The 25387-nt window shown below is 34.4% G+C and overlaps 1 protein-coding gene across 3 annotated transcripts in view; it reads right to left on the bottom strand.

The window, feature by feature from the left end:
• LOC118202604 (phospholipase ABHD3-like) overlaps positions 1-25387 on the bottom strand; it is a 178091-nt gene that overhangs the window by 75459 nt on the left and 77245 nt on the right. For all 3 annotated transcript variants that reach the window (XR_015038854.1, XM_085808892.1, XM_085808893.1), the window contains one exon: positions 17897-17942. Coding sequence is in view for 2 of the 3 variants with exons in the window: in XM_085808892.1 (XP_085665018.1) it covers positions 17897-17942 (46 nt within the window). In the remaining variant the exon portion in view is untranslated. The remainder of the gene's footprint in view (positions 1-17896; positions 17943-25387) is intronic.

Genomic DNA, 25387 nt, shown 5'->3' with positions numbered 1-25387 from the left:
GCAGCTGTTGGAACTGTTTCAATTTTTCCTTTCTTTTAGAACTTCTTTCAAGATAATAAATATCAACAATGTGTTCATCCACATTTAATAGTAAAGAAGCTGCCCCTTTTTCAGCTGCTAAATTTAAGAGGTGACAGGTGCACCTCATAATCTGCAAATCTGAATTTGCCTTTCTTAAGACGCCTGCAACACCAGTCTTCAAGCCTACCATTACTGGTGCATTATCGGCACCAAGTGCTAAGCAATTATCCAGAGGGACTGCATTTTCTTTTAAATGTTTTAATAATTAGCTGTCCTATATTAAAGCCTGTTGAATGTCCTTCTAAAGTGAGGACAGAAAGTAAACTGCACTCAATTTCTGAAGACTCTGGATTAAAAAAAGAAACAACAATTGGATACAGTTTTGAATCGGTATTATTGCTTCCATCCGTAGAGAGGCAGAACGGAGCTGTTTTAATGCAATCAATAACTGAAGATTTATTTTTCAAACCCATTTCTTTAACAATTGCACCTGTTTTGGTCCTTGCACTTGAGTATTTCTTAGCGATTTCACTATCGGGAAACATTTTTCTAAATAAAGCTGCAGTGTGATCCAATGCATTCAGTGGCAGGTTGTGCTCCAGTAAAAAGGCAGAGAACAGACATTCTGCATTAATCACTTTTTGGTCTTTTGTTTCCGAAGAAAAATTTAATTTTTCGTTTTTTTCAAAACAACTCATGTTGTCCTTGTGTTTTTGTGTACGCACATGTTTGAGAACATCTGCCCTTCCACCATGCGAAATCGAAAAATCGCAACTACAGATGGTACACATCGCAAATTTATTACATTTCCTTGAAGAAATAATGGAAGGAAAGTCAACTGTGTACGATTTTTGAAAAGTGCACGAGTATTTCACCTTTCTCGCAGACATAACAAAAGACGATAATCTCTAAAACTATTTCCCGAAGGCACGTGTACTCACACAACTCAGGACAAGATGAACGAAATAACGAAAGAACAGCCAAATAACGGCCAACGGCCTTGAGCTTGCTTTGTGCTCATTGGCTAATATATGCCAGATGACACGCAGTGGAGCTCGATGCCCATTAGAGAACTGGAGAACGACGTTTCTGGATACGTATGCTGTCACTCACAAAGCAGAAATTCTCATCTGATTCGCAAGGTTTTATTTTAGATATAATCTAGAGAAAATTCAGTTGCTTTCAGACATCCAAAATCACTTTTTTTTTTTTTTTGTTCATATAACGAAGTATTAAGCCAAGTTCTACAAAAATCCTGAGAAATATCAAGAATAAGAAAAAGTCGGGAGAAATATATTGTAAATCGGGTTGGCGGGAGAACGATCGAAAATCGGGAATCTCCCGCCTAAATCAGGAGAGTTGGCAACTCTGCAATTATAAAATTTAATGCAAAAAGAATTATAAGTGATTGTGTTTTGGAAGAGGGGGAATCCATTTTCACTCTTATTACAGTGTATGTCCAAGATCCGGCCTCATTGAGACTTTGGTGATTCTGGATTTGAGACTTTTTTGGATTAAATCTAGTAAGATGACATTTAGAAATTATAAAATAAAAAATCTGGAATAGTTATTTATGAAATAATGAAGCATTTATGACCTTAAAGAAAGCAAATTTATATATATAAAAAAGAAGCTCAATACTTATTTGTTAGTTTTATCAAACATTTCTTTCAATTTATGTTATTTAAGTAGCTTCATTTTTTGTGCTAATATTTTCTCTTTAATTTTATAGGCAAGCATAGGTTAGGTTAGGTTATTTAATTACGGCAAAGCCTCGAGGGCTATCTGCCTAAGGGGAGGGATGCCATCATGGAGGACCTTTCTAAGAAAAACTGGCTCATATACACGTCACACATGGGGAAAACCATGAAAACACCCATGCAGCCTATAGACAAGCATAATTCCTTGTTCGATTACAATGTCTTGTAATTACTGCGTCAAGAATTCCTATTAAATTGACACACAAAATTTTCAACAACAACCTCTGTTACTTTTCTTGGTGGCTTTGCAAATGTGGTCAAGAGAAAGAGACTGACGTTAATTACGGAAGGGGAAAGTAAACGCCTGTGTCAGGGATCATAAGGGGAGATATATTTTAAAAGAAAAGTGTTTTTAGGTCTCATTCAGTATATCAGGAATATATATCACGTGCTGGAGATAAAAATGTTTTTTTTTCGTACAGTGTTGCTATTGCTCGCTTTGAAATCGCTGAGTTTATTGATCAAAAATTCATTAAACAACTTTAGTTGCTGATATTCTATGGAAGATTACGTTATTCAAATTTTGATGGCTCTAGGTACCGTCGTTTTATGATAAGCAAGAAACATACATACATTCATGCAGACTCTTCATTATTTAATTTCTTTAAATATAATACAGGGCGATAATATTTGGTGGCAACAATTTGAAAAATGATTCGCCATTTATAGTTTTCAATGCTAAATGCCAAAATGAAATTAATAATCCTTCTGGGCAAATTGCCCCTTTGAACTAATAATATATTCTAAGAGCAATGGGCTGATGCCTAGCAGTAAGGGTTTGGAATCAAGAATATATTTCGCAGAACCATTATATTACTTGCAAGTATTTCATTAACTGATATCGTTAAATTTTGAAATTTCATATAAACTAGAAAAGGGATACAAAAATTAGGAAATATTTTATTTTTAAATAAATATTTGCAGTTATGTGTAGATAGCTGCAAATATTTCACTCAGTTGTTGTTTCAGAGCTGTAATTTTATTGGGGGGAGACTAGGAAATTCCGTTGGTTAAGTAATGGAAAATCGAGAAATCTTTGCGATCTAGGAGCAAAATTCTTTTTTCTGGGACGGAGGATGGTCTATACCAGAAACAAAGCAATAATACAGATAACTAGCATGTAACTAAATAAAATATTATACATTTTTTTAAATTATAAATTTACATTTATTAATCAATTCAAGAAATGCATACAAAAGCATTAAAGTCAAGATTACTGTTTAATTTAAAGGTATTATTAGAAATTATGCTGTACATAAAACGGCTTTTCTTCGTTAAGAAGTTCGTTTTTAAAAAGGTACCCTTTTTTTATAGAAATCGTCGGCACTGATATGAAATGAAGGGCAATTTATACTATACCTCAATTTCCTGGCCTGTAAGACGTGCAGTGATTTACCAAGTTAAAACTTGGGAAAAATACTTAGAAAAGGATTAAGTACCTATTTTAATGATAACACTTTATACAATGAAAACGGAACTGTTTCATTAAAAAATTAGCAAATACATTAGCGTTTCTTAGAATCCCAGAAATTCATCATCACTGTTGCTAAAATCATAGTTATTTTCACTTAGGTTGTCACTGTAACTAGATTTGCCACTTTCCTAAAACACAATGTCATTCTTATTTCCACCTAGTGCACTGTTAATTGCACACTTAAAAAGTCTTTTAAAAAAAGATTTATTATAGGATAAAATTGGATAATAGGATAAATGTATTTTTCAGTATTTACTTCATTCTGAAGAATTTTCTGCAGTCTAGTTTGCATTATTTTATTCAGAAGTCTCAAATTAACAACAATTCAATGTTTATATATCATTAGAAAATTAACCAAAAAGCAGCGATCACAATGTAATTGAAAAACAGTTCTCAGACGTGAAAAGGTTGAAAGCCATTTGAGTTAAGACTATTTTCTCAGATACTCAGCTACTTCGCGTACATGGAACATAGCATTCAAAATGAAAAACAGCTGAAATTAAGATTTGGCCGGAAGGATCTCCTTTCACTGGTTCTGAAAAATACTACGGCCGGGAAGAATGCCCCTGATTTAGCCACTCTCTACGATATGCTAGAGACAAAATTAAGAGCATTGGAAAGTTTAGGGTGCACAAAAGAAAAATTTGCTGACTTTTCAGAGCCATTTGTGGAGTCATGTCATATTTGTTCTGCAAGCGTGGGAAAGGAGTAGAATTTCAGAAAATATTGACGAAGCAGAAGCTACAAGTCAGAGATCCCTGGAAACACTGATATGCTTTTTACGCCATGACACTGAATTGGAAGAGATGATAAATTTGGCTCAATCAGGTTTCAGAACTCAAGGTTTAAAGGGAAGCTGATACTACAAGAAATGATACCCCTTCTGCTTCAGCTATTATTTCATCCATGCAAGAAAAGCTTAAATGTATTTTTTGTGATCATCCACTCTTTAGTAGAGACCGTAAGAAAGCTTCTATGATGACTCTAGATGAGAGGAAATCTCAAGTTATACGCAAAAGATGCTGCCTTATTTGCCTTAAGCCTGGTCATATGGCAAAAAGGTGTCACAGTAGTGTGAAATGTTTGATTTGTGCACGGAGGCATTACACGTTACTTTGCCCAGATTTACGTAAAGATATTAATTCATCATCAAAGGACAAAGCAGCAAATAAAAAAAAATAATAATAATAAAAAATTCTATAGAGACTCTATTGACAAATCTTCCTTCAGAACGTGAAATATATTTGAAAACAATTACGAACAGATAACGACATAGGAGCAAAGAAATCTGTGTTCGAGATGGATCACATCATTTCTATACTGAGAAGAGCTTAGTTGCTGAGTTAAATCTTCCTCCTTCCAGAAAGGAAGTGTTATCTCAAGGACTGTTTGGCAGAGAAATTTCTCTGGCTGCTGAGCATAATAGATATACAGTAATTATTAAAAGTTTAGATCGAAAGTATACTTCAACGTCTCTGCTTGATCAACAGAAAATTTGTTCAGCACTATCCAGAATACATGAATGTGATGAAACATTACTTGTTGAGCTTGCTTCATGAGGGATAAAACTGACAGATTTTGGAAGAGATACCCCACCTATACGAGTTATTCTAGGAGCCGATGCTCTTGGAAGCATTTTAACTGAAAGAATTGAGGTACCGTATATACCTGCGTATAAGTCGAGATATTTTGGACAAAAAAAAGACTTCAAAGTGAGGGGGTCGACTTATACGTGGGGCCATAAAAAATTTAAAGAATCGGAAGTTCAAAAATTTCTTTATATAATGCAGTTGTTTTCTTCCCGCGCTCAAATTGGACGACTTATCAAATAAGCCACTTACTTGAAGTAATTTCATGACTTAAATTATGTGACGAACTAATCACAGAGTTTCATACTTTAACTAGAGTATGTTTCGATTAAACCAAAGAATTTTCGGCCCCCGAACAACCGATCAATATCGAGCAATAAAAAAGTTTCGCCAACATGCCAAGAAAAGAGAAATGCAGATAGTCATTTTTAAAGATCGTCCGTTGATCATTTTTTAAAAAAAAAACTTTACCGAAAAACATGTTTCCATCAGGTGTGCTGGTTCGCACCCATGAATAGGGATGGATGGATGCTGACGGAACAGTCGATTGGCTTAAAAATGTGTGGGATAAAAGACCGGGAGCAGCTTTAAAAAAACCTTCACTTTTAGTATACAATTCTTCTCGTGGACACTTTTCTGAAGAAGTGACAAAAGTGACAAAACACCTAAAACCGACAGTGGCCGTAATTCCGGGAGGATTAACATCCGTCATTCAACCCCTAGATGTCTGCCTCAATAAGCCCTTCAAAGTAAATGTTAGAAAATATTGGGCAGAGTGGATTAGTTCCAGTCGACCAACATTTACAAAGGGAGGCAACATTAAAAAGCCCGATATTACATTAATTGCTCAGTGGGTTAAAGATGCCTGGAACGAAATACCCTCTGAAATGATTATAAATCATTTAAAAAATGTTGTATTAGCAACGAACTAGACAGCATGGAAGATGATGCTGTTTTTGAAAGTGAAAATGACGACGAAGGCTCTAGTAGTGATTGTAACAATACAGAGTTCGAGACTGAAAATATGTATGATGACGAGCCATTGATTTTGTTTATTTACCAAGGTATTTTTTATCGTATATTTACTTTTTTTTCCTCAGATGATTTTGAATAAATGTAGTACTTTAAAAAATTTTTTCGAAGTTTCTCGATTGATTTCGGAAGTGGGGGGTCGACTTATACGCGGGTTTCTTATTTTCTACATATTTTTTATGTCGAAGTGGGGGGGGGGGTTCGACTTATACGCGAGTATATACGGTACTTACATCTGGAGTTTCAGCTGTGGAGACTTTTACTATTTTAGGACTGGACAATTTTAGGACTAGGCAAGAAAAAGCAAGTGGTTAATTTGGTCATGTTAAATCTTCAAAATTTTGAGTTGCTGAAGATATGGGATTTAGAAGTTTTAGGGATTACAGATCCTGCAGAAAGAAAAAAAAAAGATCCTTCTTGAAGAAAAAACTTTGATCCATTTCAAGAAAACCTTAAAGGTATGATGGACGTTATGAAATAGCTTTACCGTGGCTAGCTGGGCATCCTGCTCTTTATGATAAGTACGATATAGCTTAAATCACGACTTCGCATGGTAATAAAACGTTTGTTAATCGAAAATAACTTCAAAGCCTACGATGCTGTATTCAAACAGTGGAAATTAGAAGACATCATAGAAACTGATACAATGGAGGAGGTGTTTAAGCTCAGTCATTATCTCCCTCATAGGTCTGTTATCAAGACATCCAGCAGTACTACGAAAATTTCTCCAGTGTTCGACGCTTCTTTCAAGCGCCTGGATATGCTACTTTAAACGAGTGTTTGAGTGTTGGACCGAGTCTGATACATCAGATACCGCCACTACTGCTGAGATTCCGTTTAGGGCCCTTGGGAGTAGTTGCCGATATAAAGCATGCTTTTCTGCAAATAGGTTTAAGGGTCGAAGACAGAGATGTACTGAGGTTCTTGTGGTGGGAAGATGCTGAACGCACCAACCTTAATATTTATAGACACTGCCGAGTGGTTTTTTAGTATCACTTCCAGTCCTTTTCTTCTGAATGCCACAATAAAATATCATTTAGGATTGCAGAAATTCCCAACAGAAAACCTTTAAAATATGATTGATCAATTGAGAGAAGGGTTTTATGTTGACAACCTAGTCACAAGTGTCATTGACGTAAAAGAACTGGAGCAACTGAAATCTCAAGCTATGCAAGTAATGAATGAAGCGTCATTTGAACTGAGATGCCCGGCTCACTCCGGACTTTAGTGTCAGGAAAGTCAAAGTGCACTTTGCCTTAAGTGGGATACAGAAATCGATGAACTTTACTGCGTTGGTTCTCAAGCTGACATGAAATTTAATGAAGTTGTAATGAAGAGAATTTTACTTTCTGTTGTTAACAGCATATATGATCCCATAGGCTTTACCTCACCTGCGACACTATTGCCTAAATTACTACTCCAAGAAGCCTGGCGAAATAAGTTACACTGGGACCAAGAGTTGCTATCCAATTTTCAATTACCTTATCGAAGATGGGCTAAACATTTAGATCTTGTTCAGAAATGTCAAATTCCTTGGATATTGTGTGGAACTTTCCAAATGGGCAGCTTACACATATTTACTGATGCTTTGTCTTAAGGATATGCTTGCTGTGCACTTCTGTGAAGAAAGAGAAGTGAAAGCTTCAATGATTTTGGCAAAGGCTAGAATAGCTCCAGTTAAGAGACCGACAATTCGGCGACTGAACTTTTAGGAGCTGTCATGGGATCTAGAATTGGTTCAACGATATTAGAAGTTTTGAATTTTCCTTTGAAGACATATTTTTGGATGGACTCGTTGATTGTCTTGGCATGGATTACAAACACAAAACCATGGAACACCTACATTGGAAATCGAGTGAAAGAAATTAGGAAACTGACCAATATAGATGATTACAGACATGTTCCTGGAGACATCAACACAGCAGAATTACCTACCCGAACTTGTGACTGGTCGAACCTTCTGTAGAGTCAATGGTGGCAGGGACCAACTTGGTTGTATGGAAGGGAAGAGTCTTGGCGAATATCAGAATTACCAGTTCCAGAGGAAGCACTTCTGGAGAGACGCAAAACAGTTGTCACAAATTTAGTTACTGGGAAGGAAGGGAAATTTAGGGTAATATTTCTGTGCTTTTCAAGCTAGAAAAGAATTCTCCACGTGACTGCTTATGATTTCAGATTTTGCAACAACATCAAAGCAAAATCTATGAAGCTGAGAAATGAGATTTCATGAGAAGAGATTGAAAGGGCAGAAAATAGTCTCATAAAAATCATCCAGTCTGAATGGCCTTCTGAAATACGTGAGAAGTATAATACTACAATACAATTTTACATGGAAAATGGAATTCTGAAGGTTCAGACAAGATTCATTCTTAGTCAAGATCCAGAGAATTTTACACGTCCTATAGTTTTTCCAGACTATCATATTCTAGAGAGATTGATATTGCATACCCAGCTCTCTTTGATGCATGTTGGAGAATGGCTAATGCAATTAAGAGAAAGATTTTGGATTCCGAAAGGACAAAGAGTTGTTCAAAGAGTTTTACGACAATGTATACAATGCAAGAAACTAACATCAAGAAATGTTAACCCAGATTCAACGCCTTTGCCTCTTGACAGAATACAATGAGTTGCAGCATTTCAAGTAACTGGTGCAGATCTGGCCGGACCTCTTTTCTTGCATGAAGGGAGCAAAGCGTGGATAGTCCTTTTCATGTGTGCTGTCTATCGAGCAGTTCATGTGGAACTAGTTTCCTCCCTGACATCGGAAGCATTAGGCAGATTTTGGGCAAGGTGAAAGAGATGTTCTACTCTTTATACTGATAATGGCACCAACTTCACAGAAGCTGCAAATGCTTTGAAATTTTTGGACTGGGATTTCATTCAAAGGGAATGTGCTGTAATGAATATTAGGTGGATATTCAGCCATCCATCTGCCCCATGGTTGGCAGATTTTGGGAAAGAATGGTTTGCTGTATCAAGGAACTTCTTCGAAGTGTTTGGGAAAATCCTGTGTCACATATGGAGAAATGTTGACTTTGCTCACTGATTGTGAAGCCATTATAAATGAACGGCCATTGACATATTTGTCAGACGACCCTAACGAATTGAAAGCACTTATGCCTGCTCACTTTATTCAAGATTTATTGGAACTAGAAACCATTGATTTGGATTTAGTTGACTCTCAGCACTTACTAAAATGTGTATGTTATCTTCATACTTTATGGCTAAATCTACGAAAATGTTTCTATAAGAATATCTTGGAGAATTAATAAGAAGTCCTAAATCATCTTCACAGAGGAAAAACTATTGCTCCAGGAGAAATTGTTCTAGTTGAATTAAAGTATCCAAACAGGATAAATTAGCCTTTAGCCTAGGTAACTGAACTGTTTCCTGCCAAAGACAATATTGAACGTGTTGCAAAACTACGAGTCGCCTATGGTGAAATCATGTGGCCCCTCCAGCAAATTTATCCTTCGGAGCTTATTTCTGCTGACAACTTCATTGAAGTTCATTCATGGAGCCAAATTACTGATCGTACAAATTTATGCTAAAATGATTGTTTCTTCAATAACAAGGTATTTTATTTAGTGTCGAAGTGAAATGAAGAATCGGGACTACTTAGATGTTTTATAATGCACGCGCCAGGGGGGGGATCAAAGGTACATGCATAAAACCTATGAGAAACACTTTGTTGGTGGTTTTGAGGTCCGGATTTTAGATCATTCCGGATAATGGACGTCCGGATTTTGGACTTTGTACTGTATAAGCATGAAAACAAATACTTTACACAAAGAAACAAAATTAAAAATACAAAATGTAAAAGAAAATTAAGCAATAATTATCTGTAAGTAATTACATTCCAATTTAATAATTCTGCTGTGTGAAGAATAATTCAAAACAAGAATCGACATACAGGACAATGACGGCTTTTTTTCGCCGAGAATATGCCAAGCAAGATGCATGACAAATTGGGAAAGCTGATATCTTTATCCCTTCTGTAATAATGCTGTAAAGTTACTTTTTAATTAACCAAGAAAGTCTATGTTAAGTTTTAAAATAAATTATAAAAAAGGACAACTGGTATGAGTTTTTCCATCACAGAAGTTCGGTGACATTACACCTGCTTTAGTCAGCTAGATGCATTTTTCCACATTCTTCTAACAAAAAATGAAAATTAAAACATTGAGCTGGATGCATTTCCCCACATTCTAACTAAAAACACAAAGAATAAAAATGAAGACAATAAAAAAAGAAATTCCTAATGAAATAAACAAGCACACCGGTATCCTTTTAACTTAAAGAGTTGTGATTCCCAGTTTGTTTACACTAATAAATCTATCAAAACCAGAAACTCAAAACAGAAACTGATGCTCATACATGAAAGTCAGCCACACGACTTAACCGATGTGAAAACCGTTCCCATTTAGCACCATCTCCTAGCATTTAAAAAGTTTTTAAAATCATTCAATTTTCAAGTTATGTATACGCAACACTGGGCTGTAGAGAATGATTGGAGCTACGTGACGCTGGGCTGGTTAGTGTGGAATTGTTGCATCAACGCTGGTCCATGACGCTGGTCCTGAACGGGTTAAGTGCTTTGCCATAATCAAACAAACCAAATCATTAATTTTTCAAGTTTGAAACAGGAAATCCGAAGATGTTGTGTGCATTAGGGTTCATAATGGACTAAATGCACACAGAACCTATGATAGTTTTATAAAAGTTATTTTACCAAAAGATACACTTTACAGTTCTGGAACTACAAAAATACTCGTACAGCTCTTCTCAGTATCACAGAGAAAAATCAGTAGTTACACTTCAAAATACTAACAGCATTAAATTAAACACATTGCAAAGTGAATCTAAAAGGTAAAGCCTACTCACCTGAGTGCTTTTAGGTTTAGGTTAAGGTTAGGTCCCGTTACTTTTAGGTTAAGCACCTCTCAATACTCTGAATTAAAAACTGATGCTCTCTCCAGTCTTACATAGTTTTCCTCTGGCTGCCAAGAAATCCCTAATATCTTCCACTTCTTGAAATTAGTGAAAGGCATATGACAGCAAGGTAGAGTAGTTATACATGGACCGGACCCAAATGTTGCCAAATAGTTGCCGAGGTAAGCAGTCATTTGTTCCATTCTTTGGTTCTGGGTGTTGCTTGCTGGGCTGCCTTGAATTTCATGGCATACATTTAAGTGCTTTTTAGATTCTTGACACCTGCCAGTCATAAGGCTTTCTTAATCTCAAGATCACGGATGAGTTTGTGAGATTTTAACTGAAGCCTGCTATAGTCTTTTAAACACTTCTCGCCTAATGCACCAGACAGAGCTTAAAAATCTAGACTCTGGTTCTGAGGAAAAGTTTGAAGGTTACCAGCTGTGTCTGCTCTGAGAGACATGGAAAGATGAGAGGCTTCAACTTCGGAATCCCATCAATTTGCATTTGCCACTATAGAGAACTGTATCTTGTATACTTGCCAGGTCTTTCCATAATAAGTGGATAGCTTTAGAGAGGGTCAGGATCACATATGTTTGAATTTAAAGGTATTAGAATTGTGCCCAACTCTTGCTATGGATTTCTTTAAACTGTCAACTTCCTTGGTGACAACAGCAGAAATGCTATCATGAATTTGTTGTTCCAAGTAGAAACCCCTTCTTTGATTTGTTGCTGGACAGCAGAAATTCTTTCTTTTATCTGTTGCTTGACAGCAGAAACTCGTTCTTGAATCTCTCCAACTCTATCTTCAATCATGTCTATTCTGCTTTCCATACTTCAGATTTGTTTTCTATTAAAGCAGAACTTTTTCTTTTCATTTTTTCTTGACCTGTTTAAATTTTTTTAGCCAGCTTTCATCTCTTCTTTGAATGCAGCAAAGGCTGCCAGTAGCTGTCTTAATTGCTCTCCATCACTCTTCTCACTGGCATTCAACCCCAATCCTAACCTAAAAACTGCTGCATGCGCATGGGTTTATAATGGACTAAATGCACACAGAACTGATAACAGCTTGATAAATTTATTTTACCAATAGAAATATTTACAATTACAGAACTTCCACAAAAATACTTATGCAGCTCTTTTCAGTATCACAAAGCACAATCAGTAGTTACATTTCAAACTACTAAGAACGTTAAACATAACGCAATGCAAAGCACATATAAGAAGTAAAGCTCACATGGATATCTCAATACTCCGAAATCAGCACTGAAGTAAACATTGGTGCTTTCTCTGGAGTTTTAAAGTTTTCTCCCAGGCGCCAAGAAATCTCTGGTGCATTCCATTTCGCAAAATTACTGGAAGACGTACACGGTTATGATTACATAAGGGTCAGATACAGCTATATTTAGGGATCAATCAAAGAACCAATTACAGTTACACAGGGAGTGGAGAAAAATGTGATGCCATATGGTCACCAAAATATTTCTTGCCAAATTTGGGGACAAAAATTAGTAGCCCAAACAATTGTCAGCTTGTCTGTATCTCACCAATTTAGATTGATAGCCATTTACTTAATGTTAAATAGACTTGCCCCCTGTAAACTTATTTTTGTGGCAGTTTCATCTCTTTCAAGCATTTCATGTTTCATTATAAAAAAAAAAAAAAAAAAAAAAAAAAAAAAGAAAGAAAGAAAGAAAGAAAAACTGCAATTTCGCACATAAATTTCATTAAAATTATTTAACCTGCAAGAACACGCGCCGGGTCTTACAGGCACAGGCTAATATTTAATGGGTTGCAAAACCTCTCCCCTTTTGTGAAAATGGTTGAATCTACCAGTACCTGCTTCCAAGGTCACCCTCTTCCATTGCATAGAAGGTCATATTTCTCGAAACTGTCTTTAGCTAGGAACTGAATCTCCAGGCCTGAAAGACCCAACGCGCGTTCTTCATTCGTGTTTTTTTTAAATAATGCTTGTATAAGAATTTCAAAGATGCATCGTTATTTAAGCTATAAAGATGAAATGAAACGGCTTTCAAACATTACTTGCCGAAGTATCAACAGATGAACATTCACTAAATGGAGATGATGATGAAGAAAGTATCGATGAAGAGCAATTTACTGCTCATGAAACTTCATCAGATGATGAAATAGATGCATCGAGTTTAGGCGAATTTTAAACTGGGAAAAGATGGAACAACAAAATGGAATAAGAAAAGGCCAAAACAAAATATAAGAACACTTTTGCATAATGTTATCACTAAATTACCTGGAAACGTTGGTAATGCCTAAACTGTATCTCCCCCTACAGACTCTTGATTATTACTGTTTGATCCCATTCTACAGCGCATTGTTGATTGCACGAACATTTATATGAAAAAATCTGAGGATAATTTTCAAAGATACCGTGACAACAAAAAAAAACTGATTTAATCGAAATAAAAGCTTTAATCAGTCTTCTTTACTTTTGTGGAGTACATAAATCCTCCCACGTTTATGTGAAAGATATTTGGGCCACTGGAAGAATGGCACAGGACTGGAAATATTCCACCAGACTTATAAGAGATTTTTTATTTCTGCTATGTTGCCTAAGATTCGATGATGTAAAAGCGTTATCACATTAGCTGTTTGTTGCCAGGACAAAACGTTCGTAGCAACAGTTCTGAGAAACGGCCTTTGGCGAAATAGGCTTACTATCTTCACTTGGCAAACAGGCTGAAAGCCAAACAAGAATCAGTTATCGCTCAGATTGGCGAAAGTGACGTTTCCTTTCAAGTGACATTCGCTTCTTTGTGTTGTTTTGTATCGCTCACACGCTTTTCGTTTTAAACTTTATTGTTAGTAATGGAAGATAATAGAAAGGTGATTGCTATCAAGTTAATCACTTTGATCTCCACTTTGGCACTTCATGTAACAGATAAACACACTTCTGGTTATAGCAATCAATTACATCAGTAATAGCCAAATTCTGTATACACTAAGAAATAGTTTAAAAACATGTGCTGGATAAGTCTATCACACATCGCTTATGTGTATTTTCTGTTGTCTGCATTTCAATGAAAATTTGATGGCTCACTGGAAAATTTGTGACCTGGTGAAAGCATTTTCTGACTAACTTTATGGCTCATAATTACTGTTCTGTCCATTCAAATGACAAAAATCTATATGGCTGATATTTACCTCCTCACAGCCAGCAGATACTATTCAGCAAAATGAAGATCAAATAAAGCATATGAATACATGAGCAATCAAACATGTGCGAGTTGTTTACTGTCCCATAGAACACTCGGTAATATACCTAAAACACATTAATTATACAAACTCTAGAAATTAGGTGTTCACATCATGAGTTTGTTTTATGGTTTGATTTATTGAGATTACAGCAAAGCACACTAGGGCTATCTGCCTAAGGGAAAGGATGCCTTCGGGGAGGACTTTCTAAGGGAACTGGCTCGTATACACGTTACACATGGGGAAAACCACGAAAGCGTCCATGCAGGCAGCCCGTTCGCGGGATTCGAACCTCGGACCGAACTACCAGTGTTCAGCGACTTTACCACTCGGCCGCAGGTGGGCTCAGTTGGTTTTATGTGATTACCGCAAAGCCTCGAGGGATCCCTTTGTAGAAGATTTTTTAAAACTGGCTCGTATACCAGTTACAAATGGGGCAAACCAAGGAAACGTCATGTAGCCAGACTGTTCGCGGCATTCTAACCTGAGACAGAACTACCAGTGTTCAACGACGCTTCGGCCACTAGTAGGCCCGTGCACTTAATTGGAAAGTGCAATTTATTATGTAAACAGACATGAAGGTGATAATCAGTTGTGCGCTGTTTTAAGTAATCAAATATTATAAATGCACAGCTGTTACATTTCTTATTATTTATTAGTCATGTTTTTATTACGTAGATCATACGTATGATATAATTATGAATTAACCCAATAACAAAATGTGTACACTCTTTAGTACTCAAATACTCATCAATTATTTTTCAACTGATTATTACATACCCATAATAATTTGCAAAGAACTGATAACGATAGTTGCTGCCAATTACATAATCATTATCTGAATTAAAAGTAACTTCAAATAAACTTCTTGGCAATGTTCATTTTTGTATTCATACATACATACATATATACACATCTAATAAGTAATATATTTACATACAGATAGAGAGATGCGATGTTTTAGAAGTTGTTAATATATATTTATTAGTATTAATGTAATGAATAAGATTTATATTAATGAATGTATATACAAATGTTTTTCATCATGCATAATAATAAATCCATAAATTTTCAATGTTTCAATAAGTAGCATTTACAATAAAAGTATAGTTTCTAATGTATTTATAATCCAAAAAGTATTTCATTAATAACATGAAAATAATAGACAAATTTAATGAGTATTCTCATTATTATATAAGCTATACTTTTCTTTTTTTATGCTTCTTTTATGCTGTTTAAAATGTGTCACTGATTATGCAGTTAACAATTTAAAAGATAAGTAATTAGGAGAAAAGCCGCGCATATACAAATAGATTTTAAAAAATTATTCAACTTAAATTTAAGAAATAAAATTCTATTATATAACATTGTTATAATAAACGAATTTGGCGAAATACGACAAATTTGGCGAACTTTTGGCTACGAACAATTTGTAAACAAATCCGAAATGCAAGAACGTCGTAAAATACTGTCAACTCTGAAATTTCCACAATTATATATTTAATGAATATATACACATTTAAAAAATGACTCAGGCAGTTGTATTACAACAAAACAGCAACAATTAAATCGGCCTCTATTTCCACCGTCCATTACTTCACAGTGAGAGCCATCGCCATATTGAATGTTACCCGTGATCCTTCAGAAGCTGACCTTTCGTCTGATTGGTTGAACGTTCGAGGAACACGTCTCCAGCTGGAACATTTTGGGAAAAGTTTCAAAATGTTGCTCGTAGCTGGGACATGTTCCTCCTAGCTAAACGAAACATTTCTCGGAAGCCTGCCGCTTAAAGCCGTGCTACTAGAATCTCGTTTCTCGGAATTGTCCCGAGTAAGCACGCGCGTCTATAGATGTGATAACAGCATTAGAGATTGTATGAAAAGGAAAGAACTTGATAAACTTGTTCCTGTAAGATCTGTGTATGACTTATTTGTAATTAACTGTAAGAGGTTACACCATCGATAAAAAACTGGAACCTTTTAGAGGCAGATGTCCTTTCAGGCAACATATTCCCAGTAAGCCTGCAAAGTACGGCATTAAAATGTTTGCTCTAGTGTATTCAAGGACCTTTTATACCTGTAATTTAGAGATAACTATTGTATACTTTTTAGTATGTCTAGTTCAACTATTCAATTATCTTGCATTATTTTGTTATCTTATTAGAAACAACTATCACTTCTATTTTTCTGAAAAATTAGTTCCTCTCGTCAGTTGATTTTTGATTGATTTATAACTTTTTTTTAAATTTACTTCTCTTCAAACTCTTTTTCTATAAATTTCCCTTTAAAATTAAATTGCCACATTAATATCCCCTCTTATTTTCTAAAAGAAAAAAAGTTTTGCTTTTTTTTTTCAATCTGATAAAGTATTCCAAGGCTATCTTCTTAAGGAAAGGGGTGTCTTCTTCGAGAACCTTCTAAAGAAAAATCGAGTCACATTGTTACACATGGGAAAAACTGCAAATAATACCATGCAGCAGGGATTCAAATTCAGGTTAATTCTTTTACGATAAAAACTGCAAATAACAGCTCTGCATCAGGGATTTGAATTCAGGTTAATCCTTCTATTAAAGAGACAGCTTTATGTAGTGTTACAATTTTTTAATACAATGTAGAGATCTTTTCTGTTGTCTACACTATTAAATGCAATACAGATACCCACAAGTTTTAAAATTAATATGCTTCAAGAAGCTATTAGTCCCAGACAATTACAATTGTTTAACATTTAATGACTTATATAACAATTTTGCATTTATATAAATATGAAGCAAGATTAATGAGCCGGAATTATATCAAGTACGTAGGATGATTTTTCTGTCTTACTTTAAACAGTAATTCAGAACAATTAATGATTAATTATGTTTTTAATTTGGTCTGGTTAACTGATTAAGGAAACACATGAATGAGTGTCATCTGAAAAGAAGAGTTGCCTTTGTGGAGTATTTTTCAAGGTAAATAGTATTTATGTTGGCATGGAAAAAATCAAGAAAATACATACTTAGGGAATCATATCATGGAAACTTTACATGTAAAAAAATGAAGTCTAGAAAAGCAAAATATATTTTCTAATTTAACTTTTATGAGTGTAGCTAAGAAAAGATGAAAATTCCCCAAAATAAATCTCGAATGGAAAAGAAGAAACAAAATCCAGTGACCCAAAACAAAAAAGGATTTACTAAAAGCTATTCATAAGAATTTTTAAGCATATGAAATTAATTACTAAAAATTAATTATATGATAATAGCATGTTAAAATGACTTGGAAATAATCCCTGATGGCCACCATATTACAGAGATTAAAATAAACTCTCTCCATAACATATTTATATAAAATCTTTCAAGCACACACACAAAAATGAATAAAAAATAAGAAGGCAACTAATCTCTTCAATTATAAAAAGAAATCAGACAGTAACAGTAAATATTAAAACATTAGAATCAATTATGCTTAAAATGAACTAAAATGATTAATTAAATGAAACTGATTACTTAGTTATAGCAAGCAACACAAATGGCATGTGCTTTCAGACACGCTACTGAGATTTTCAGTGAACTACTTGTTTATGTTTGTGCCACACATTATGGAAGATGTGAAACACTGAAGTAAGTTCTATCAAAAATAAAAAACAATTTTCCACTGCTTTATCTATTTCACATTTTGTCAGTGATTAACTAAATGTCAAGATGAACAGCAAATATTACTTACAAAAATAGAGTTGAAATCAGTCTTTTCACAGAAAAAGGCTCAGCAAAAAATTAGTCAAAAACCACTTTTCACACAGCAGTCATATTTTAAGAACATTTTCGTAAAGAACATGTTTGTAATCAGCAAAATAATGCAAAAAACTATATTAATACTTACTAGTATATCAACACCACCTCTTCCTCTGTTATTGAATACAACAGACCTATTTATATATAAAAAAAAATATTTTAAGATATGTTTAAAGACATGACATAAAGACATTTTTTAACTTTGCATCAGTGCAGTGGGCTGCTCCATAACTTAAGCATGTTAACTTCCCTCTATGCTCCCTAATTCATAGCATATTTCTGAAGAGGGACTTTTTAAGTATGCCAGGTAATAAAATTCCAAACTCATTTCATTGTTTTAACAAAGTCTTCGTAAGTACAGATGACTGTGTTTCTACAAGAATATTACATTACAATATTAAGCTTTTAAAATATATGCATACATATTTGAAAAACTTGGTAGATTAACTGGCAAGTGGACCTGCAACAAAATATGCAAGATCAGGTTTTTGAATCAATGGGGGGGGGGCGACTTTAAAGCCTCTAATGGTTGACCTGAAAAATTTCATTTAAATCCATTTAAGGCAAAAATGAAGTCTAGAAAAGCAAAATATATTTTCTAATTTAACTTTTATGAGTGTAGCTAAGAAAAGATGAAAATTCCCCAAAATAAATCTCGAATGAAAAAGAAGAAACAAAATCCAGTAACCCAAAACAAAAAAGGTTTTACTAAAAGCTATTCATAAGAATTTTTAAGCATATGAAATTAATTACTAAAAATTAATTATATGATAATAGCATGTTAAAATGACTTGGAAATAATCCCTGATGGCCACCATATTACACAGAGATTAAAATATGTAAACCCCCTGCAGGTGATAAAATGGATTAAAAACTCAAAAACTTTTGCACAAGTTTCCACTCCAACAATACTTACTTACAAATTCATGACACTTCGCTTCTCTTCTACAAAATTGTTGAACAAAAGAATGTTTAAAAAAACACATGGTAATGAGGTTTTGAACAAAGATTCACAAAAACGTTCAACACTGATAAAAGTGTTGCAGTTCAAATAAAAGTTCAAAGTGCAACGTATGCAATTCACTAGTTGTTCAATTCCAATATGATAACTGTATAACCCATGCAAACACAGTTAAAATGAAAAATGCAACTATTCCTTCCCCATTAAATCAAGATATACTAAATCTAGGAAATTCAGGATCACAAACAAAAAAACTGTTACTTTGCCAAATTTTATCAAAATTTTCGACCTATCCACACAGCCAAGAATCAGTGAAATCTGTGACTGTGGATACAGACTGATATAATACAAAAAATATGCCATACAACAATTATGGTACACAAGCATGACTGTATGTAAGGCTCACTGACGCAAGGTCTAAAACAGCGACTATGAGGCTGAACAAAAAATGATGCAATATAGGGTGTGGTGCCCTCTAATACTCCTATGACTCTCAGAACATGGCTTTGTACCAAAAACATGGTAGTTTACAGTGATCTCACTCCTGTAGCAATGCTGTTTTTAGGTCCTGAAGGGCTCAGGGAGGGGCAAGGTGTGATGCATTTGCCCTCTCAAGACCATCCCAGAAATATTATAAAACTCTAGCTCATCAAGACATCTAGTTAACATCTTCACATTCCAGAAAATCAGCCACTAGCTTCGCGCTCCAAGTGGACAAATGTTGTCATCCTTAAAAATGAACTGAGGACCAACTTTATCTCTGAAAAAGTGAACATAGGGGTCTAAGATCTTATCTGAATACAAGAGAGCCCATTTAGCATGGTGCAGAGAACATCAACTTCAAGTATCAGCAGGGAATCATTCTCTTCACAGATGCACCCAATTCAGCCTAACCATAGATTCTAGAGAGACCAAGGAACCGCTACCAGTTCACCAACATCAGAGAAAAATATTGCAGTGGAAGTTTGATGGTCTGAGCAGACATCACATTGGACAGATACAAAAACCTTTGTTTCTTTGGTAGAGGCTCTATGACTGTAGTGAAGTACTGTACTCTATGACTGTAGTATTAGAAAGAGACCTTAGAGTTCAATGTTTGTCTTTCCAGCAATGCATTTGGCCCTCAGTATATTTTTATGGACAGAAACTCTTCTCCACATTGGGCTAATGTGGTGGGTAATTTTCTGAAGGTGAAGATATTAATGGCATGTATTGGCCAACTCTCTTTTAAGATGTAAACCCTATAAGACCACATCTGGAATGCTCTTGGGAGGCCAACTGCAACTTGCCTACCCCTCCAAAATATGAGAACAGCATTGCTGCAAGAGTGAGCTAACTCAGTGCAACTAACTCATTTTCAGTATTAAGTCATCCTGTGAGAATTACATGACTTTTAGAGGAGAAAATACCCATATTAACCTCCTTCTTTTGTTCGATATAACAACCTTTTTTTAGACCATCTGATGAGCCTTACACACAATCATGCAAATATACAGGATTTTTGCAATTTATATTACTTTTTTGGTTCTATATCAACTTATGTGAATACCAAAATTTAAAAACATTTGTCAGTTAGTTCCAAAGAGAAACATCTAAATGTGAAAATTCTCTTAATTTTGAACACTAGTGTAGGATTGAACCTCCATTAACACACATTCAGTCATAAGATGCCTTTTACAAAGAGCCAAAAAGAATTCCAAAACTCACTAACCCCACCACAATTTAACGACTCAAAGCTACGGAGCCATCTTGCATGTTCAGGTTGGCCACATACCTTATTATATAGTAGACAGAGTTCTTGAGTTCTTAATTTTCCCCAGAATATACAGACACTAAACAAATTTTAAGGCACCAGGTTTGTTTTCTGTAAAATTATTATTTACATTAAAACATGATCCTTCATCTATTCCATTTTTTAATTTTTTATTACAATGCATATTTACTAGCAGCTGCCTATTCTTGGTAAATCATCCACTCTCCTAATTTTGTTGAACACTGTACTTGTTGAACTATAGGAGCTTTAATGAATTTATTTTAATCAATGATTTGAAAATTCTTCAAATACAGATTATTCTGATAGATTACTTTTAACAATTTCTGCAACAATGTCTTGTGAACTTTCTTTTCACTAAAGCAGAGAGAAAATTTTCATTTAAATTGCATAATTTTTCCTTCTATACATGCATTTTAAAATTTATTCTCTACTATGTCATTAACTGTATTTTAACAAATTATCATTTTCCTCCGCATGCACTTTCATGATGTATGTTCAACTAGCAAAATGGAAAATCTGTGGTACGAATCCCAGCAAGGACATTGCTGACTTCTCAAGTTTGCAATCTCGAAAATTCTAATTATTTTTTATATTGATTAGAAGCTGTTATGTTTTCATTACAGTAATTTTAAAATATCTAGTGTCAGTCAAACTCATTTTCAAACACTGCAATCCTACTTAAGACTTACTTCACAATACGGACAAATACTTCGATTTCATTCGTTAACAAATGGTTCAACGGTATAACTTTTTTTCCCAGAATTAGAATACTACAATTAATTTTTTATGCAATTCATAAAATTATTCAATTTCTTAATTTTTTTCATTTTATTTTTATTTACACATTATGAGGTGTTCCCAAGACAAACATCTGCACTAATGCAAAATTATTAAAATTACTATATAGAACATTAAACTGTAAACTCAAAAATATTGCACCTTAAATTACTTAATATTATACAAAAGTGAGATAAATATCATTAATATAAAAGTTGCCCCATTACATAAAACAAAAATACAGTGAAATCTTTCATTGCAGCCACTTTTAAAGGCTACTAACATTTCCGAGAACATTAGCATACATCAGTAGTGATAATTACAATATTATCTTTTTCAATTCTATTCCTTCCCTAACTCGATCAACCACTAAAAATTAATCAGATCATAAATAAAATATCTAATTTTGATAGCAAACAAAAATATTTTATGCACCTTTTTTCCTTTAAGATACACAGTTCTTATTTTTATTACAGAAGCAAAAAAAAAATTTTTTTTATCAAAAGCATTCATTAAATTTACTGTTCTTCAGAAAAATATAACTTATCAAGCAGTTTTGATTCAGTATCTAGGACACAGTAGACTCTATAAATGACATTAATGATTTCACCACATCACAGATCAAACACAATATTGCATATGGTCTGACCTGCTACTCTTCTATAAAGACATCAATAGCTTTCTCTTCACACACTACAAAAATATTTCTAAAAATATCCGAAAGTTCAGTCATCACATTATTTAACCTGGAATTAAAAAGTTCTAACCGATCAACATCAGCAGTCACTGCAATTTTCTCCTTTAGTTTACTCAACTTAGCTTTAGCTACACGCTTCTTAGTCTTAAGCATTGTAAATTCCATTATTTAAAAAGAAAGATATACAAATACACTGACTCACCAATTTTACTGCAATTCCATAGCCGATGAACCAAAACACTATTTTAGACTTATTTAGGAATTTATGTTAGGAACACTTATTTTAACATACGAGGAATTTTTGATATTAATAACCCAAATTGAATCCTGTCTTAATTCTAGGCCTTTGGTACCAGTTTCAAGTGATTGCAAAGACCTGGAGGCGATAACATTAGGACGCTTTTAACCGAAGCGGTTTTAAGCGCTATTCCAGAACCTAACCAAATTCAAGAAACCATAAGCTGCAGTGATCATTGGAGGAGCATGCAAAGGTTATTTCAACATTTGTGGAAGAGATAGAGTAGTGAGTATTTATCTAGGGTGCAGCAGACACCCAAGTGGTGCAAGTTGCAACAAGATCTAAAACTTGGTGATATGGTTCTCATTAAGAATGAAAACCTACCTCCGCTACGTTCAAAATTAGGTAGAATTATTAAAGTGTATCCTGGTCTTGATGAGAAAGTTCGAGTGGTGAGTTTACGCACTTCCAGTGGTGAAATAAAAAGACCTATAGCAAAGCTGTGCACTTTGCCATTTAATTCCTGACTTAGAAAATTTAATTTTATTTTTCAGGTTAAATTTATTATTTGAACGCCCTTGGGACTTCAAGGCTGGGGGTATGTTCGATGTTATGCAAATTATATTTCTTTCTTTGTACCGAGGAGCGGCGCAGACGCAAATTTGTTAGGTTTTTAAAGCTCGCATTTAGAGCTTTTAGGTGGCTGTCAATTACTGGAGTTTCAACTAGGCAGAGGTTCTTCCAAGTTTGCTTGGTGAGGTGCTACTGAAGTTGGAGGTTTCAACGTGTTCTTTGCCATCCCTCAGACAACTTGATGTTTGAAAGCCAATAAAGAAGTTTCGGTCCACATTATGACTGAGGTTTCTTGGGTTCTACACTGAGGGAACATCAAATCAATTTACAGTCCACTATTTTTTGAACGACAGAACATACATGGTTTTTGTTTTCTCTCTCTCTCTCATTTTTAAAAATTTTTTACATTAAAATTTTTTACCTGAGAATATAAATTTCTTGTGAATAAAATTCTATGAATTTTTAAATAAAAATAAAATGCACACAGCTGCTGAATCCGTATCCATAAAGATCCTAATTAGTTACAACTATAGTCTGCTGTAAAACTTTATGTTACTATTGAACAGTACACATTGGATGGTGGAAAGTTCTATAATTCTCAATTATTATTTAGCAAAGAAAAATAATAAAGTGAAACAATGTTACTCTTTACAAATTTATTAACAGTTCTCAGGATCGACAAGCGAGTAATTGCTCTATGAATTACATAGTCCTATGAAGATTTTAAACAACTTTTTTAAAAGCTTGAACCTAGCAAATGCACAATTTGAGAGTACAAATTAAAACTCTGTCACTTGCGAGTATTAGACAAAAGTTGAATTCACAAATTAAAGTGATTAATAGCAGGAGACAATATAAGTGGTTTAACTAAGCATTGGCTCAAAATCTAAGCATGAGATTAAACTGTGGTTAGGAAAATGGCAAATGCTTGATAACTTCTAGCACATAACCACATATAATGTATACTCGTAAATTTCAATCACATTTATTTTATCAAAAGTGCATGTTATACACCAGAATATATGGCAACATTTTTTACCTGAGTAAGCTTCGCTGAAGTATCAATTGTTGTTTGCTCAATTAAGCTGAAATTTTGTTGTTTGATTCTTAAGTTAGTACTTGTTCGTAATGTTATTTTATCTTAAGTATCAATTGCTTTAACATTAGACCAAATCTTTTCTTTATTCTTTTGTATTGTTTTCGTGTGTGATTCATTCATAGCCAGTTCTCTTGGGAGTGATGAAATACATGCACCATTCCTCATCTTATCTAAAATTTCATTTTTCTGACATAATGTCAATACTTTGTGATTTTTTGTTGCTTCATCACCTTTTTTCCCCTCTTCTTTTTTTAGAGGTCATACTGAATTTCTTAAATTAAAAGAAATACAAAAAGAGGATTAAAGCTGAAAAATATATGATCACAGCTCTCCTAGTGTGAATGAAATTACATTAAATGGGCTTCGGTCACTCAGATAATGAGCAAATAGGGCTGCCAAATATCCACGTGGGTGGTTTTTGTATGAGGACATATGAGGCGAATGCTCTGCAGCATATCACATATGGAAGAAATTCCAGCATTAGGCAAATTAAATGGACACAATTAAGGTAACATGTATATGTGAAATCGCATTGTATAAATTATGCTCAACAAGGGTTTACTTATATACATTTGTATCTACACATAAACAGAGATATGTGTATTTCCACAGGGTGTTTTATACTGAATGGGGCAAAAAGAAAGCATACCTGTGAACACTGCAATTACTTAATTTTGATAAATCAAATTTACAGTGAAACTATAGTTATCCAAGTAACTATAATCCAAGTTCTATGTGCACTTCTATGGTGACACAGCAAATGTGGTAATCTAGTTCCTACAATATCCATAACAGAATATCCTTTGGTAATGATTTGAGCGCTTCAGTTGCTGTATGTCTTGGTGAAATGGAGGCACGAACACTCTGTCTTTAACATAGCCCCATATGGAAAAAAATCACAAGAAGTCAGATCTGGGGATCGCAGTGGCTAACAAAGAAATGGCTTATCATTTGACACAGCAGGACCAATCCAGAAATAGGGTAGACTACTGCTATACGTTTTTATGCTAATGTGGTGGAGCACCATCTTGCTCCAGAATGAAGCCAAAAACTGTTTCCTCCAACTGAGGGAACAAACACTCTGATAGCATATCTTAGTAAATGCATCCATTAATTGATTTTTCCATGAAGGAAAAGGACCAAAAATACAACTGTTGGAAATAATACAGAAAATGTTCACCTTTGAGAATCATGTTCATGTTCCATTACACCATATGGATTTACGGTAAGCCAAAATCGTAAATTACGGCAATTAAGTTTGCCAGAAATGTGAAAAGTAGCTTCAATCATAAACACCAGTACGCTCGTAAAACAATCCACCTCCAGCTTATCTTGCAAATTCTCATAGAAAGCTTTACACAATGGTTTGCCAGAGGATTTTAATGCCTCCACCACCTGAATTGTATATCGCAGGAAATGTAGATGTTTCTGTAAAACATACCACACCATTATATGAGGCA

The sequence above is a fragment of the Stegodyphus dumicola genome, chromosome X2 (genome assembly GCF_044657685.1).
Source record: "Stegodyphus dumicola isolate Sdum_Otavi_A_Nest chromosome X2, ASM4465768v1".
NCBI lineage: Eukaryota > Metazoa > Arthropoda > Arachnida > Araneae > Eresidae > Stegodyphus > Stegodyphus dumicola.
This window is presented reverse-complemented; position numbering and strand designations above follow the sequence as displayed.